Genomic DNA, 12,998 nt, shown 5'->3' with positions numbered 1-12,998 from the left:
TGCAAGCGGTCCAAAGCGAAGGAACAGTAGAGAAATGTAACTGCGTGAAAGACGACATAACACAAGTGATAGCATCCCTGACGAGTCTCCTGACATTGACCTGCTTCTCGCCTTTATCTTGTGAAGTATCGCTGCCTTAAGAAACGAGATGTCTGTGTATATGCATGTTATTATGGATGTACACCGAATCTAGTTTTGCCATCAATCTTCTGCTGCTTTTAGGAATGGACAAATGGACCGTGTGGCACTTACATTTCCACCTGACTAACTAATTTTGAGATACGACTGAAACATCTATACCACTATAACATGCTACCTTGAGAGAGACGAATAAAGTATTTGTGCCGTTGGAGAACGGCCTACCTGTAACGGCAGCCCAGTTATCAGGGGGTCTTAGTGTGATCATTTATTAGGTCTTTGTGCATCGCCATCACGCCACCCAGTGTTGATTAATAGAATGGCATGATCTGAACGCTGAGCTGATTAAGCACACAACAGAAACAACTGACTGGTGTAAACTGAACTGGTCTCATGCCATTAATGTTTATTGGCAAGATTGGAAAATACACCATATGCAGAGAAGATGTGATGCATCTAGATGATCAACATAACAATATGGGAGGCTGGTCAATATATTGGAGCAGGAAACAGATGTTGGTTGTTCCTCTGACCGTAATATAGTGTGAGGTTATAAAGGGGCTGTTGCAAACATGCATTACATCTAGAACATGAATTTAGTAGTAAAGTGGGGAACTGAAGTTGTGCTAGTCATGCAGCTAAAAACGTGAGATTATAATGGTGCACGTTTCACTCCAGCAACAAACAAGAAAGCTAGTAGCAAAGCCAAATTATGAGAGTGAAGTTGAACATGTTTTCTAATTAACTGTATTGACTAAAATACAGTGTTTATAGTAAAGGGCTGTAAAATGCAACATCACATCCAATGTGGTTTGAAATATGTGCCATATAAACTATAAAGCAAGTGTTTATTATAAATTGTAATGTTATATTCTTCTTATTAGTGTGCAGTAATATACTTATAATGTCACCACCAAAACCATTTTACATTTATAAGAAGTAAAAATTAATGAAAACACATATTCTTCTTAATTAGCCTAGAAGTAAATCAACCACTGAAATGTAACCATTGCAACCAGGCAATGAGTCTCATAAACAGTACAATTACATACCCTTTCTTCATTGTATTGATTTGCCTAATTTGTGCAGTTTAAATTGCAACTTTTGAGTTTAACAATGTAGTGAAGGTATTATTCAAACCCAACCTGCACAACCTTTCAGTTTTTTTTTTGTCCAATAAACAATAAAAAAAAAGGTTCATAACCTATATCCGTAATACTTAAAGGCAAAGTCTCACAGTCATTTCTGTTTACCTGCAAAGAAAGTGATGCATATTAAAACCTCATACATGTGCTGTGTATGTCAAGGCTATGGGTGTGTATTCAGTTTAAATTGACCCTCTATGGACCTCAGACATTTGAGGGAATTACATTTAAGGCCACAGCTCCAGAATGATGTTTGTTTTCTGTTTTTCTAAGGCAAGTTCTACAGCCTTGTTCGCTGATTGGCTGGGAGATCATCCTGGTCCAGCCCCAACAGGAACGTTCGCAAACGTATCACTTCCTTCTGGAGCTCAGGTGTTGGAATTGGCTGAGAAAGGTCCAAACTCGGGGTCTCATTGGGTAGGATGAGAGGTGGGTGGTCTAGGAAACTCTCAAAAATATCTGAGTAAATAAAAGAAAACGACTGAGGTTTAAGGTTTCTTTAATTTATGTGACTTGTAAGTCCATATAGTGTTTTTAGAAGCTTGGGATATTTGCTGTAATCAGAATGGATATGATGTGTCTAGTTTTACTGAGCTTAACTACTTACCACCTCCAAGTTCAGTTCCTGGGGGTGGAGCCCAGCAGGAAGGCGGAGCTCTGGCTGGTCCCAGCTTATAATGAGTTAGAAGGTGGTGAAGCTGGGCGGGGCTTAGCAAGGCATGGTCCTCCTGTAGGCTGGCCCAAGATGACTGACACAAGAAAGAGACTGGTATTGTATAAAGGCCTGGCTGTAGGGAATTTACACCATCCTCTATACACTTTTCACAGTACCAGGGGCACTGAGAGGATATAGATGGTTTGAACTTGGCCTCTAGTCCTGTAGTCTTGAACTTTTAGCCTTTAGGCCAATTAGCTTTTTGGCCTCTGGACTATATAAGTGTTTAAAGAAACCTCCTGTCTGTGCCTAGACAACACTCTTCAAGACACTTTTGTTTAGAAAATTGGTAATTGCTTGTGTAATCACACTTAGAATGGCAGATAGCATCTTTTCACCAAGTACAATGAATGGACATTTCAAGCATAGCAAATGGCGCAAGGCCTCCATTAGACATAATTAACACGGCTGGGATTGATTTCGCAATTCTTTCTAACATACACCACACAGCTACTGAAAGAGTCCAGCTCCACACTGTAATGTGATCTCCATTCTAACCTTTCTCAAAATGTCTTTGCATAGACATTTACAGCTAATGCTTAGTCACCCCTGCTTTCTGTTTTATACACATGAAAACTATTTGACCAGAAGGAAGGCTCACCTACTGGACTTCCTTGAAGAAAATTTCCCTAATTGGCTAATACAGCCACTCCAAAAATTAAGTTATTTATTACTGAACTTAAGGCACTCACCAAGACCTATAATGCAAAGCCAGTTTAGCTGAAGTGTTAGCTGAATAAATAAATCACATACATCAGCTTTAATCAAAATGACAGAATGACAATACGGCCACAGCCTGGATCAAATCTATTCCGTTTATATATATATATATATATATATATATATATATATATATATATATATATATATATAAAATAAAGTGGAAACAGGACTTTCTTCTGCTTCCAGTTGGCCTTACCTGGATGAGGCGGGTCTTAGGGATGCACAGGAAATTCACAGTGACTGACAGCTTCTTGAGGAACTCTGAGGCAATGTCTCCTAGGCCCGCCCCCTGCAGCCAGTCGAGGACCAGGTCTAGATTAGTGCGAATCTGCACCGCACGAGACCAGGAAAACAAACCATCTAACACAGCAGGAAAAACATAAACACACATAATCAAATCAGCACCAGAGACAAACTGCCCCAAATTACAAATCTGTTCCAAAGTACATCAAATTACTTAATTACCCAATTAAGTTCTGTCAAATAATATAAATCCAAGACTCAGACTGTTACAGCTCTTCTGGGCGCATGAGTAATGCTAATGTTTTATTGATCTAACACACAGTGCAGCGCTGATGTCTCTGAAGACTGGCCAGAGCCCCCTGTGGATGCTACCTCTCTCCAGCAGGGTGTTGAGGAGGGAGGTGTTGGTGAAGAAGAAGAGGTAGCCGAAGGTCTGTGAGGTGAGTGGGGGCGAGAGGCAGGCCTCCCGCGACATCTGCAGGGAGCAGTGGTACACCTCCACCAGGCCAGCCACCGTGGGGGGCAGGCTGGACACGTCGCCCTCCTCGTCCCCGTCGCCTCCACCCACGTGGCCTGTGCCGTCCGTTGCACCGGCCTTCTCCTTCTCTTTGTCCTCGCTCGAGAAGGGGTTGGTGTCCAGTAGTGTGGGCAGCAGAGAGTACAGGGTCTGACAGTGCAAAGGAGGAAACCATAGGTAGAAGGAGCTTGACGTTCTCTCCGTATGTCCTCAGGCATGTCTTAAAATCTGTGGAGTATCTCCTAGCCACCTCCCACCTTTGTGAGGTGATACACACACTGCTGGAAGGTGTGCATGATGACATCATCAAGCTGCGCCAGCGCCTCGGAACACATGTCCATGTCAGCTGAGAGAACTGGGTCACCGGGCACTAAAAGTAACGACAACGACAAGACATGAACCATAGCTGAACCACAAACGCAGCCGAAAATTGAACAGTATGTATTAATCTATTCTGTGTAGGACTTCAGCTCACAGCTAGGTAGTTTGACCAAATGTAAACACAAAAAGCACAGTTGGCAATAATTCGATGGAAGGGAACGCAAAGTGCTTTGTCTGCTGTGCCAAACAAAATGGACAGCATGGAAAAATGAGATGTGGAGATGCAGCACATTGAGAAATGTCACACTATGTTTTGAGGAAATGCAGTTTTAGTGTATAATCTGGAAATTCAGCAAGGAACTGTACAGTTTGTTTGTTTGTTTTCTCACCTTCAAATTCCCACTCCTTCTCCATATCTTCAGCTTTGACCTGGAAGAAGTTGAGGAGCTCAGTGGCGTTGGACATCCAGAACATGAGGGGTCGGAGGTCAGAGGAGAGCTTCTGCACGCTAGGAGGAGGAGGGTCAGCTTCGGAGTCTGGAGAACTGCACACACACATATTCACCACCACCATTTGGACCCAATACAGAAGTTCAAAAATGCAGTCATGGGGCCTTAATACAGGTAAAATGGAAAGAAAGGGATGGCCTTCTATTATCATTTTATCAAAAGACCAATGCACTGATATTATTAATTAGTTCGCTGTGGACGAGATAAAAAGTCCTAGCTGACCCCACCAAGAGTTAAACCCTCTTGCCTTCGGTATGATCTACTGTCTGTATGGATTGGATGAGATCTGGAGCTACTTACACTACAGATTCTAAGATAATGGTGTTTAGGATTACACTAGGGTTGTATAGGTCATGGCTGGAATGTCTTCTCTGCGGCTCCGTTCTTTTTTCAGGTTTAGATATATGGGCTTTAGATTCTTAACAACCCCAGAGCGCAATATTTTCAGATCAGTGCTTAGTACGTGTTCCTCCTCTGTGGTACAAGGACATGACGAACAGGGTGGGGGCGGGAAGCACATCCTATACTACACGTGTTCGGTCCAGAAGTCCAATGTCTTACGTTTGTGTGGGATGTTTGTCTCCAAAGTCTTTAATGTTGTCCTGGAACATGAATAATGGAACAGGGAGAAAGAGAGAGCGAGAGAGAGAGAGAGAGAGAGAGAGAGAGAGAGAGAGAGATTAGAGCGGACTCGGATGAATGCTTGGGCGGGTGTGTTTGGCCAATGTGTCCGGACAATGACAGCACATTTTCCAAACGGGTGGAAATGACATCAGTCAACCTCTGTTTACAAACTCCAGTGAAATACCAGTGAAAGCCCATGTGTGTGCAGCTGTGGTTCCTCACACCACAGCCTACCCTGGCCCCAGGTCCTCAAAGCTCACGCACGCACCCAGACACACGCACACAAGCTCACACACTCTGCCATCTCCAAATCTTTTTTCAGCACTTCTACAGTAGTTGTATCATGTGTTCCCTGTGCTCTCGCCTTCTCTATATGTGGCTGTAACTGGACAGTAGTGTAACAGTGGATGGCACATTCTCACAGAGACAGATGAATGACCAGTGATAACATATTCTAAATGTATAGCTCTGCAGGTGTCAATGCAGACTTGAAAATCGCATGGCTATAATCCAGATATTTTTGAACAATCCTCTTTTTTTTCCAAATTCCATTTGAATTAATCGATTTTTGAAAGAATACTAGGGGATTGATGCTCACCCACACAATTGTTTTTATCTGATTGGCTGCCTTTAATAATAGTTGGGGTGTTAATGCAGGGTCCAGATGTTTGGAGGCATGTTCAATTACGAGTGACAGCAGATAGGCTGGCGCTAGGGGTCCACCTCCTGAATCAGGAGTCGAATTCTTCGAGATAATTTCCTAAAACAAAAATAGAAATTTAATTACAGAGGAACTCAGTTTAAGGGAAAAACATCTTGCAGTATTGTAGCGGTATTTATAGATGTATACACCAACATAGCAGTTTTCACCCATGGAAATACTGCATTACCCTGCAGCTGTATTTAACCCCATAAACAATTTCCTTTTTATCAGTTTGTTTAGGTCTTATGTGTTACCTGAGAAAGGATCAGTAACACCACCTGGAACATTTGGTAGCACTCACATGTACCTATAATGACATTTAACTGTGTGTAGATTTTTGATGTAGGGAAATTGCTACCCATGGTACAGGGGCACTACACGTGATATATATATATATATATATATATATATATATATATATATACACACACACACACACACACACACACACACACACACACACACACACAACACAGCATCCATCAGCAAACCCACCTGTAGGAACCGTTACATATGGTAGTTATCTCTCTTCAACCGTAGCTAGCTTTAACAGTAACACTACTAATGCCAAAGAATGTCTACACCAGTGGTCCACTGTACCTGAAGGAGAGTGTCTGCGTGCTTGGCCTGAAATTTCAACACTGCCTCAGTGGAGCCCAGATAATGCCTGAGAGCTTCCTGCCTGTCCACCATGTTTCCAGTGCCAAAGGAAGCTGTACTTTCATCCTGCCAGGGTGGGGCCAGCGCAATGGGCGGGGCAGGGGTCACACGGGGATCGCGGTACAGGAAGAGGAAGTGACTCCCAAGCCCTATCAGGTCTCCAGGCATAAGCACCGCCTCTCTGTACAGTACCACTCCGTTATGAGTGACGGCCCCTCCTCTGAATGGACGCACCAGAGCTATAGGACCAACAGCAGTACAGATTATGGTTAAACAGACTGGTTAAATACTCCAGCACTAATGCAGCAGCCAAAGAGTTAAAAGAATGGCTGTGATCCAGAAGGAACTTTATTAGAGTCATCGACTCATGGCATGAACACCAAATGATGTCAGAGGCACAGAGCTTTCTGTCCTCAATGAATGTATACATTGCTCACAACAAATTACGGCGATATTCATGTTCAGAGATGTCCTTCTTCAGTTTGGAATCATTTCATAATTGTGGCTCCGATCTTATTTCTAAAACTATTAGAAGACAAGTTTGAAAATCTCTAATTCACACAGCATGAAGTAACTAAAGCTGAAGGTTATGTGCTGTGTTTCTCAACCTCATACGGGATTATCGTAGGTATACAACCTCTTCTGAGGTGTTTTTCAGGCCTTATTTTCTTAGTTTGCATCTACAAACTTGTGGTTGAAGTCTGATGTTGAAAACTGTGATGATGATCGCTCCCACAAAGATATTAGGTCTTTGTGTGGACTGCCTGGGTATCATGAAGAGTTGTCAAAGTGTTTCTAAGTATCCTTCCCTAAAAACACTTTAAACTTATTTGGTATGGTCTTAAGCAGTAGCTAAAAAGCCAGTGATTGGTGTTGCTACCTCATTTTTTTATTTTAGCTGATCTGACATATAATGACACAAATATAAAACAAAGGCACTAATAGCAAGGGTCCAAGGGCAATTTCCTGGTATATATAGTGGACTATCAAGTGCATGACTGCTGATTACTGGTGTACTCTGTAAACATCATAATCTGTAATGTACTGGTGTACGGGTGTTCTCTTATATATAGGTCTTTTCCTGCCATTTAGATTTGGATGTGTGTGTCGGGGGGGGGCGGTGCGCTACCTTGACCGCAGGACTGCTCAGAGACAGCGGAGTCCCTCCTGATGAGGAGGTGGCGGGTGAGCAGGTCAGGAGCTGAGAGGAAGGTGTCCACTCGGAGGGACCTCTTCCCCTTCCTCTCCCTCTCCCTGTCCTTCTCCCTCTCGCGGACCGTCGGCTTCCGGCCGAACACATGCGTGTGGCCCGCCATGATGTACAGCACAAAGTCCTGGGTGAATAAAACAGAAAAAGCCATGTCAGAGAACCAGGAAACGAGGAAGGAGCTGAAAGGGAGAGACAGGCAGAGTGGATAAAAAAAGCCTGTTGTCATTTTCGGCGCTGCTGTTATGACAATCGGCGCGATCTTAAGTTTACTGTCTTCAAGAAATGGAAAGCTGATAAGGGATGAAGTGTGTTACAGTTTTCAACAATGCGCTCTTGTGTGAGGTCATTGTGCAGCGGGGCCAGATGTAGACATAGCGAAGTGTGTGGAGGCACTGTGTGGCCTGATAGGGCGTTGTATGGCTGTGTATAGCTCTTCTGTGCTGCGTGCCCAACGGCAGATAAACTCGAGAGTATGAAAGAGGAGATGGTATGTTGCGATTAGGCGGGATGCAGGTATGAGGTCATGAGACAGCGCCGTGATAGTGTGGTGCTGCATGTCTAGCCTTGCTTTGGTCAAAGCCTTGCAGAAGCAGGAAGTATGGGCGGTCTGTGGGCGGGAGGATCAGGCTCTGGGACATCACTTCCAGGTCACAGGCATCTTTGTCCTCGTCCGACCCTCGTGGACGTCGCTCCACATCACCCGAAACCCTTGATGTAGTGACCTTTAGCACAGAGAACAAAAGCTGTGGGTTCATACTTTAGTACTGTCGCAAAATTTGTGAGTGACAAGTAACACATTTATTAGAGAAGAAAACGGGCATGTAAAGCACTTATCTCAACCCTCTGGTTGTTTTGTATGAGCGTACCGTGCTCTGATCTAATTAGAGGAGAGCAAGTTTTTGCGAAAGTGTCTAAAGTTTGTGTCCCACACATTCTAAGAAACTCACACTGTATGTAGTACACAGTGCTTATGTCCGTTCCATATATCTGCGATGTATGTGTGTCTTGGTCTTTTCATCTCCCTGTCTTTTTCTCGGGTCCTCACCTCTCCTGTATCCGTTGCTATCATGCTCACTATGTTCTTCCTGTCCTGTGGTCCACCATTGGTTGCTGTGTTGCCACCGTATCTGGGGTCGTTGGTGGCCTGGTTGCCATGGCGGCGCCTCAGGCTTATGTTCATTTCACTGATGCTCCTTCGGAGCTCCGTGTTCCGGCCACGATGACCTCTCTCCTCTTCAGGACCGCCTCCTGATGCCATGCGGCTCCGCCTCCAGCGCACTGCAGTTGCAGCAGTAATCAAACCATCACAATCCTCTACTCATCCAATCACTCTACATCATTTTCTTATTCATTTTACACTAAACCATTTACACACATCTATACTGCTGCAGCTCGATTTATTAAAAGGGAACTCTGAATGACTTTTGCTGTGTAATGCTCGTTTCTGTATTTTGAAGCAGTACTCCATACAGCCATCTATAAATCTAGGCATTATACAAAAACACTTTTGACCAGGAGTCACTAATTTTTTTAAATGACTTTTAGTAAAAAAGTAAAAAAAAAAAAAAGTATAATACTAATTTATTTTTTACATTTCTATATATCAGTGTCTACATAGCAGATGTAGCATCTTATAGCATCTGCATAGTGTATCTATAAACTGTTGTGTAATTGGTAGGGATACATTGAAAACTACCATAGCATTGCAGGTCAGTTCCAAGCCAATGACATTACTCCTTTCTCACCATGGTAGTTCTCCCCATCCCTCTCTCTCTCCTTCTCCTTCTCCCTCTCCTCCCTCTCGTATTCATCCCGTCGCTGGATCTCAAAGCGGCGCTCAAAGCCGTCCTTGGGCCTCCACATGTCCACCAGGAGCAAGGGGCATTCCCAGGGAGCCACGCCTCTCCGGCACTCCGTCTGCCATTGGACGGCTCCATCCGCCTGCTGGATTGGCTTTCCGATGACATCGCACAGCAGGAAGTCCTCCGGGCAATGCTTCTGTGGAACTGATCAGGTGCACAGGATGTTGGGACATTCAGTAGGATTAGTCATTTCCAAATTTAGACCCAGTGCCCTTGTAAGTGATTTATCCCTCATACACTCAACAATATACTTATCCATACACCAGCATTGGTTGTTTTCGCACGCAGGAACATATAATTCAACACTTATATTTACTCAGCACTTATATTTTCTCAACACTTTATCAATTGAACACTTAAGTGATTGTTCTCTATTCCAGACCTGGAGTAGCACTCTCAAGCACAGTGTAGTGTGACACACCTGACTCAAGTCTTTCACGACTCGAAACTGTGCTACAATAGGGAAGACACCAGATAACCGTGCCGTGCCCTGGTGCTCCAGGACTCAAAGCCCATCCATTATCCCACACAGTCCAGGGCTCATCTCTGCTATATTCACCTGTGTCATCGCTCTCGCTCTCACGCTCTCTTTCGGTGTAGCGGGTGATGACCTGCTGGATGAGCTGTCGTGCAGTGGAGTGGATGTTAGCCAGCAGGCTACGGTAGTTCGCCCCGCTCGACAGAGCATCGCCGTAGATCTTCACCAGGCCCGGGGCTGAAGACGAGGCAGGGGGCAGGTAGTGATGCGACGACGGAGTGGCTGAGTGTGCCCACAGTTCCCGCTCACGTTCTCCAATGGCACGGTCACGATCGCTGTTGGACCTCCCTCTCAGGAAGAGATGGGACAGGCGCTTGGCACGAGACTGTTGATTGGCTGGACGAGGGCGAAGGAAGGCCGGGGGGGTTGAGGGGGAGGGCGGGGCTAGAGAGGGGTTAGAGAGTGAGAGGGCAGAGGTAGGGGCTGGAGGTGGGGCCTCATGCACAGAGGCTGCATCTGAGCTATTGGAAGATCTGAGGAAGTGAAGAGAAAGGGATTTCCTAAAATAAACTAGATGCACATAAAGTAAACCTGTTTTAACCAGTATAAAACATTTTTTCACCACTCCAGACATTGATGATCTATTTGACCTTTTTGAACATGTTGCTTTAACTACTTAAGTACACTAATTTTACATATAGAAAAACTAAAACCTGTACTTCTGTTTTCAAATATCATTTACCACAAACCAAACAAACAATACCTTTTAAACCTGTTAATAGAGAATTCATTATTAACCTATGAGGTCCTCAGACAGTGTCGGCATTAGTATTCAGAAATTGTGTGTATTATTTGGAATGTAATTTGAGTTTTGTGTGTAGACTGACCCATAGCCCTGTGGGTAGACTGGCCCATAGTTTTGTGGGTAGAATTGCCCATAGATTTGTGGGTAGATTGGCCCATAGATTTGTGGGTAAAATAGCCCAGAGATTTGTGGCTAGACTGGCCCAAAGCTTTGTGGGTGGACTGGCCCATAGATTTGTGGGTAGACTAGCCCATAGCTTTGGGGTTTGTGTTTTAGGGGGTTGGAAAATGGTGTAATGATTCTTATGCCCCCTGCTAGGCTTTGAAACTGGTGAGTAGTGGTGAGTACTGGTGCTGGAATGGAGAAACAAAAACACTGTCTAGTCTGGCACATTGCATCAAATAACAGCACATAAAGAAAGACTTAACTGCTACAGACAAGAAGAATTTACTGTAATACTGGGTTTTCTATCAATAACATAAAACTAGAAAAACGTCCACTGACTTGACTGATACTGCACTGGGCCAGCGTGCTCCCAGCTTGGCAAAGTGCTTCCGAGGAGAATTTATCCACAGGCCCACAGGGAAATGGAGCTTCCGGAAACGCGGACTACCAGACTCCTCCATCTTGGCAGCCAAAGGAGGGAGAAAGAGGTACAGAAAAAAATGCAGAGAAACGAAGCGGAAAGTAATAAATGATGAAAGAAGAATAAAGAACAGAATTGATATTAATAGGAGTAGGAATGCAAACGAAGCAGTGGGAATGAAATGAATGAAAAGAGGTCAAAAGAAAAGGAAAAAAGACAAGAGAGGGAGTTAAGTTTGCGCGGCTAACATGAGTCATCTTTAGAGGCTAATCTTATTAGGAATTTTTCTTGTTTGTGTGGTTAGTCTTTTGCCCTATTGTCCTCATCCAAATCATCTTCCAGTTTATGACACCAGTTGATAGATGACAGGAAATCCTGAAATATCCTTTCGAGCAATGAGGACATGCAAGGTAGAGCATTTTTCCTGCTTTGTTCAGCTACGAGTGAAACCACACATGATGTTAATGGAAGAGTAAGTGGGAACGGGCCACAGTGTTACACAGTAAATACTCGGGGATTCAGGAAAATGCTTTTGAGCTAAGCTGTTCTTTGGGGGTTGTGGAAGAGTCAGGCTCAGCAGGTAGAGAGTAACTGTTATCTGCTTGCTCACTTTCCCCGAAATGAAGGCCTTTCCCAATATTAGTTTGAACTGCTGACCATACTGCACAGTTCACACATCAGACTACATTAGAACTACATTCTAATATAAGCCAAAACCAATTTAATTGCTTTTCATACAGCAAACTATGAGGGCTTTTTGTGGAAGACACATCACAATACTAACTATAATTCAAACATTTCTATTCTTCAAGACAGAGTAAGTGATTCCTCTCACCAGCAGATGACGTTCAGTGTGACTCACCCACTGCGACGCCTTCGTATCGGATTAAATCTCTTTAAAGGATCCTATTGTTGTGAAAACTGTACTACCTCGAAACAAATATGCTGAAAAGCTGTTAATTGCCGATCCACTGTTACCTTCCCTTATTCCAGAGAAATTAAGTTAGAAAAGTCCATTGTTTGGCGGGGAGGGGGGGGGGGTATCCTCACAGTGCTTTCTCTTCTGACCTAGTCAGTGTCTTGCTTCTCAGAGCACTTCTTTTTCATTTGTAACCCCTCTGTCTATCTCTGCTCGTCTTTCTCTGCACCTCTCCAAATCCTTGCTTTGGCTTTCTCCGTCTCCCTCTTTTTCTGTCTTTCACTCCTAATGTGGGTCTATAGATAGAGAAGCAGGCCCATTGTTCTTAGTGACAGAATTTCCTTCCCCATTGCAGGACAACACCTATATCCTGAGAGAGAGAGAGAGAGAGAGAGAGAGAGAGAGAGAGAGAGAGAGAGAGAGAGAGAGAGAGAGAGAAAGAGAGAGAGAGAGAGAGAGAGAGAGAGAGAGAGAGAGAGAGAGAGAGAGAGAGAGATGTAAGGATGTAGAACGCACACACAGTCAGGCTAAAAACACAGCTGAACATTATGCTTGTAGACAGGGATTGTAATGATTTGAAGCCTGTGTAAGGACAGGTGCTGTTTATACACCACATCCTGTTCAGATGTACCCTGAATCTCCATCAGTGTATCGCAGAATGTGAGTAGTCATTTGAACACTCCTATGGGGCTGAGTGTTCATTAAAACTGACTGAATTATGAAGGCTCCTAGTTACATTATCAGGTTCATCAAGATGAAGGGATAATGTCTAAATACATAATTGTTTGGTTTAGTTCGTCAAGCACCTGAGTACACCAGCCAGGAATTGCTTAATTATAT

At 43.9% G+C, this 12,998-nt stretch overlaps 1 protein-coding gene across 1 annotated transcript; it reads right to left on the bottom strand.

Annotated features, from left to right (window-relative positions):
- Nucleotides 1–524: 524 nt before the first annotated feature.
- On the bottom strand, nt 525–12,493 carry rasip1 (Ras interacting protein 1). The gene is made up of 16 exons (XM_026999111.2): nt 12,075–12,493; nt 11,158–11,279; nt 9,930–10,381; nt 9,254–9,514; nt 8,554–8,786; nt 8,072–8,230; nt 7,428–7,632; nt 6,239–6,537; nt 5,534–5,695; nt 4,873–4,913; nt 4,192–4,346; nt 3,739–3,851; nt 3,337–3,631; nt 2,918–3,081; nt 1,891–2,032; nt 525–1,742 (listed from the first exon to the last, which is right to left on the bottom strand). The coding sequence occupies exons 2-16, from the start codon at nt 11,277–11,279 to the stop codon at nt 1,564–1,566; spliced, it is 2,982 nt and encodes a 993-aa protein (XP_026854912.2). The 5' UTR covers nt 12,075–12,493; the 3' UTR covers nt 525–1,563.
- Nucleotides 12,494–12,998: the final 505 nt, after the last annotated feature.

This window comes from Electrophorus electricus, chromosome 10 (genome assembly GCF_013358815.1).
Source record: "Electrophorus electricus isolate fEleEle1 chromosome 10, fEleEle1.pri, whole genome shotgun sequence".
In the NCBI taxonomy this organism is placed as follows: domain Eukaryota; kingdom Metazoa; phylum Chordata; class Actinopteri; order Gymnotiformes; family Gymnotidae; genus Electrophorus; species Electrophorus electricus.
The sequence above is the reverse complement of the archived record's forward strand: the minus strand, read 5'-3'. Positions and strand labels throughout refer to the sequence as shown.

Coding starts and splice junctions, on each gene's coding strand:
- rasip1 (XM_026999111.2), bottom strand. CDS start 11,279: ATGGAGGAGTCTGGTAGTCCGCGTTTCCGGAAGCTCCATTTCCCTGTG. Junction 8,231..8,553: donor TAGCAACGGATACAGGAGAG/GTGAGGACCCGA, acceptor TCTGTGCTAAAG/GTCACTACATCAAGGGTTTC. Junction 4,347..4,872: donor GACAAACATCCCACACAAAC/GTAAGACATTGG, acceptor GTGTGTGTGCAG/TTCTCCAGACTCCGAAGCTG.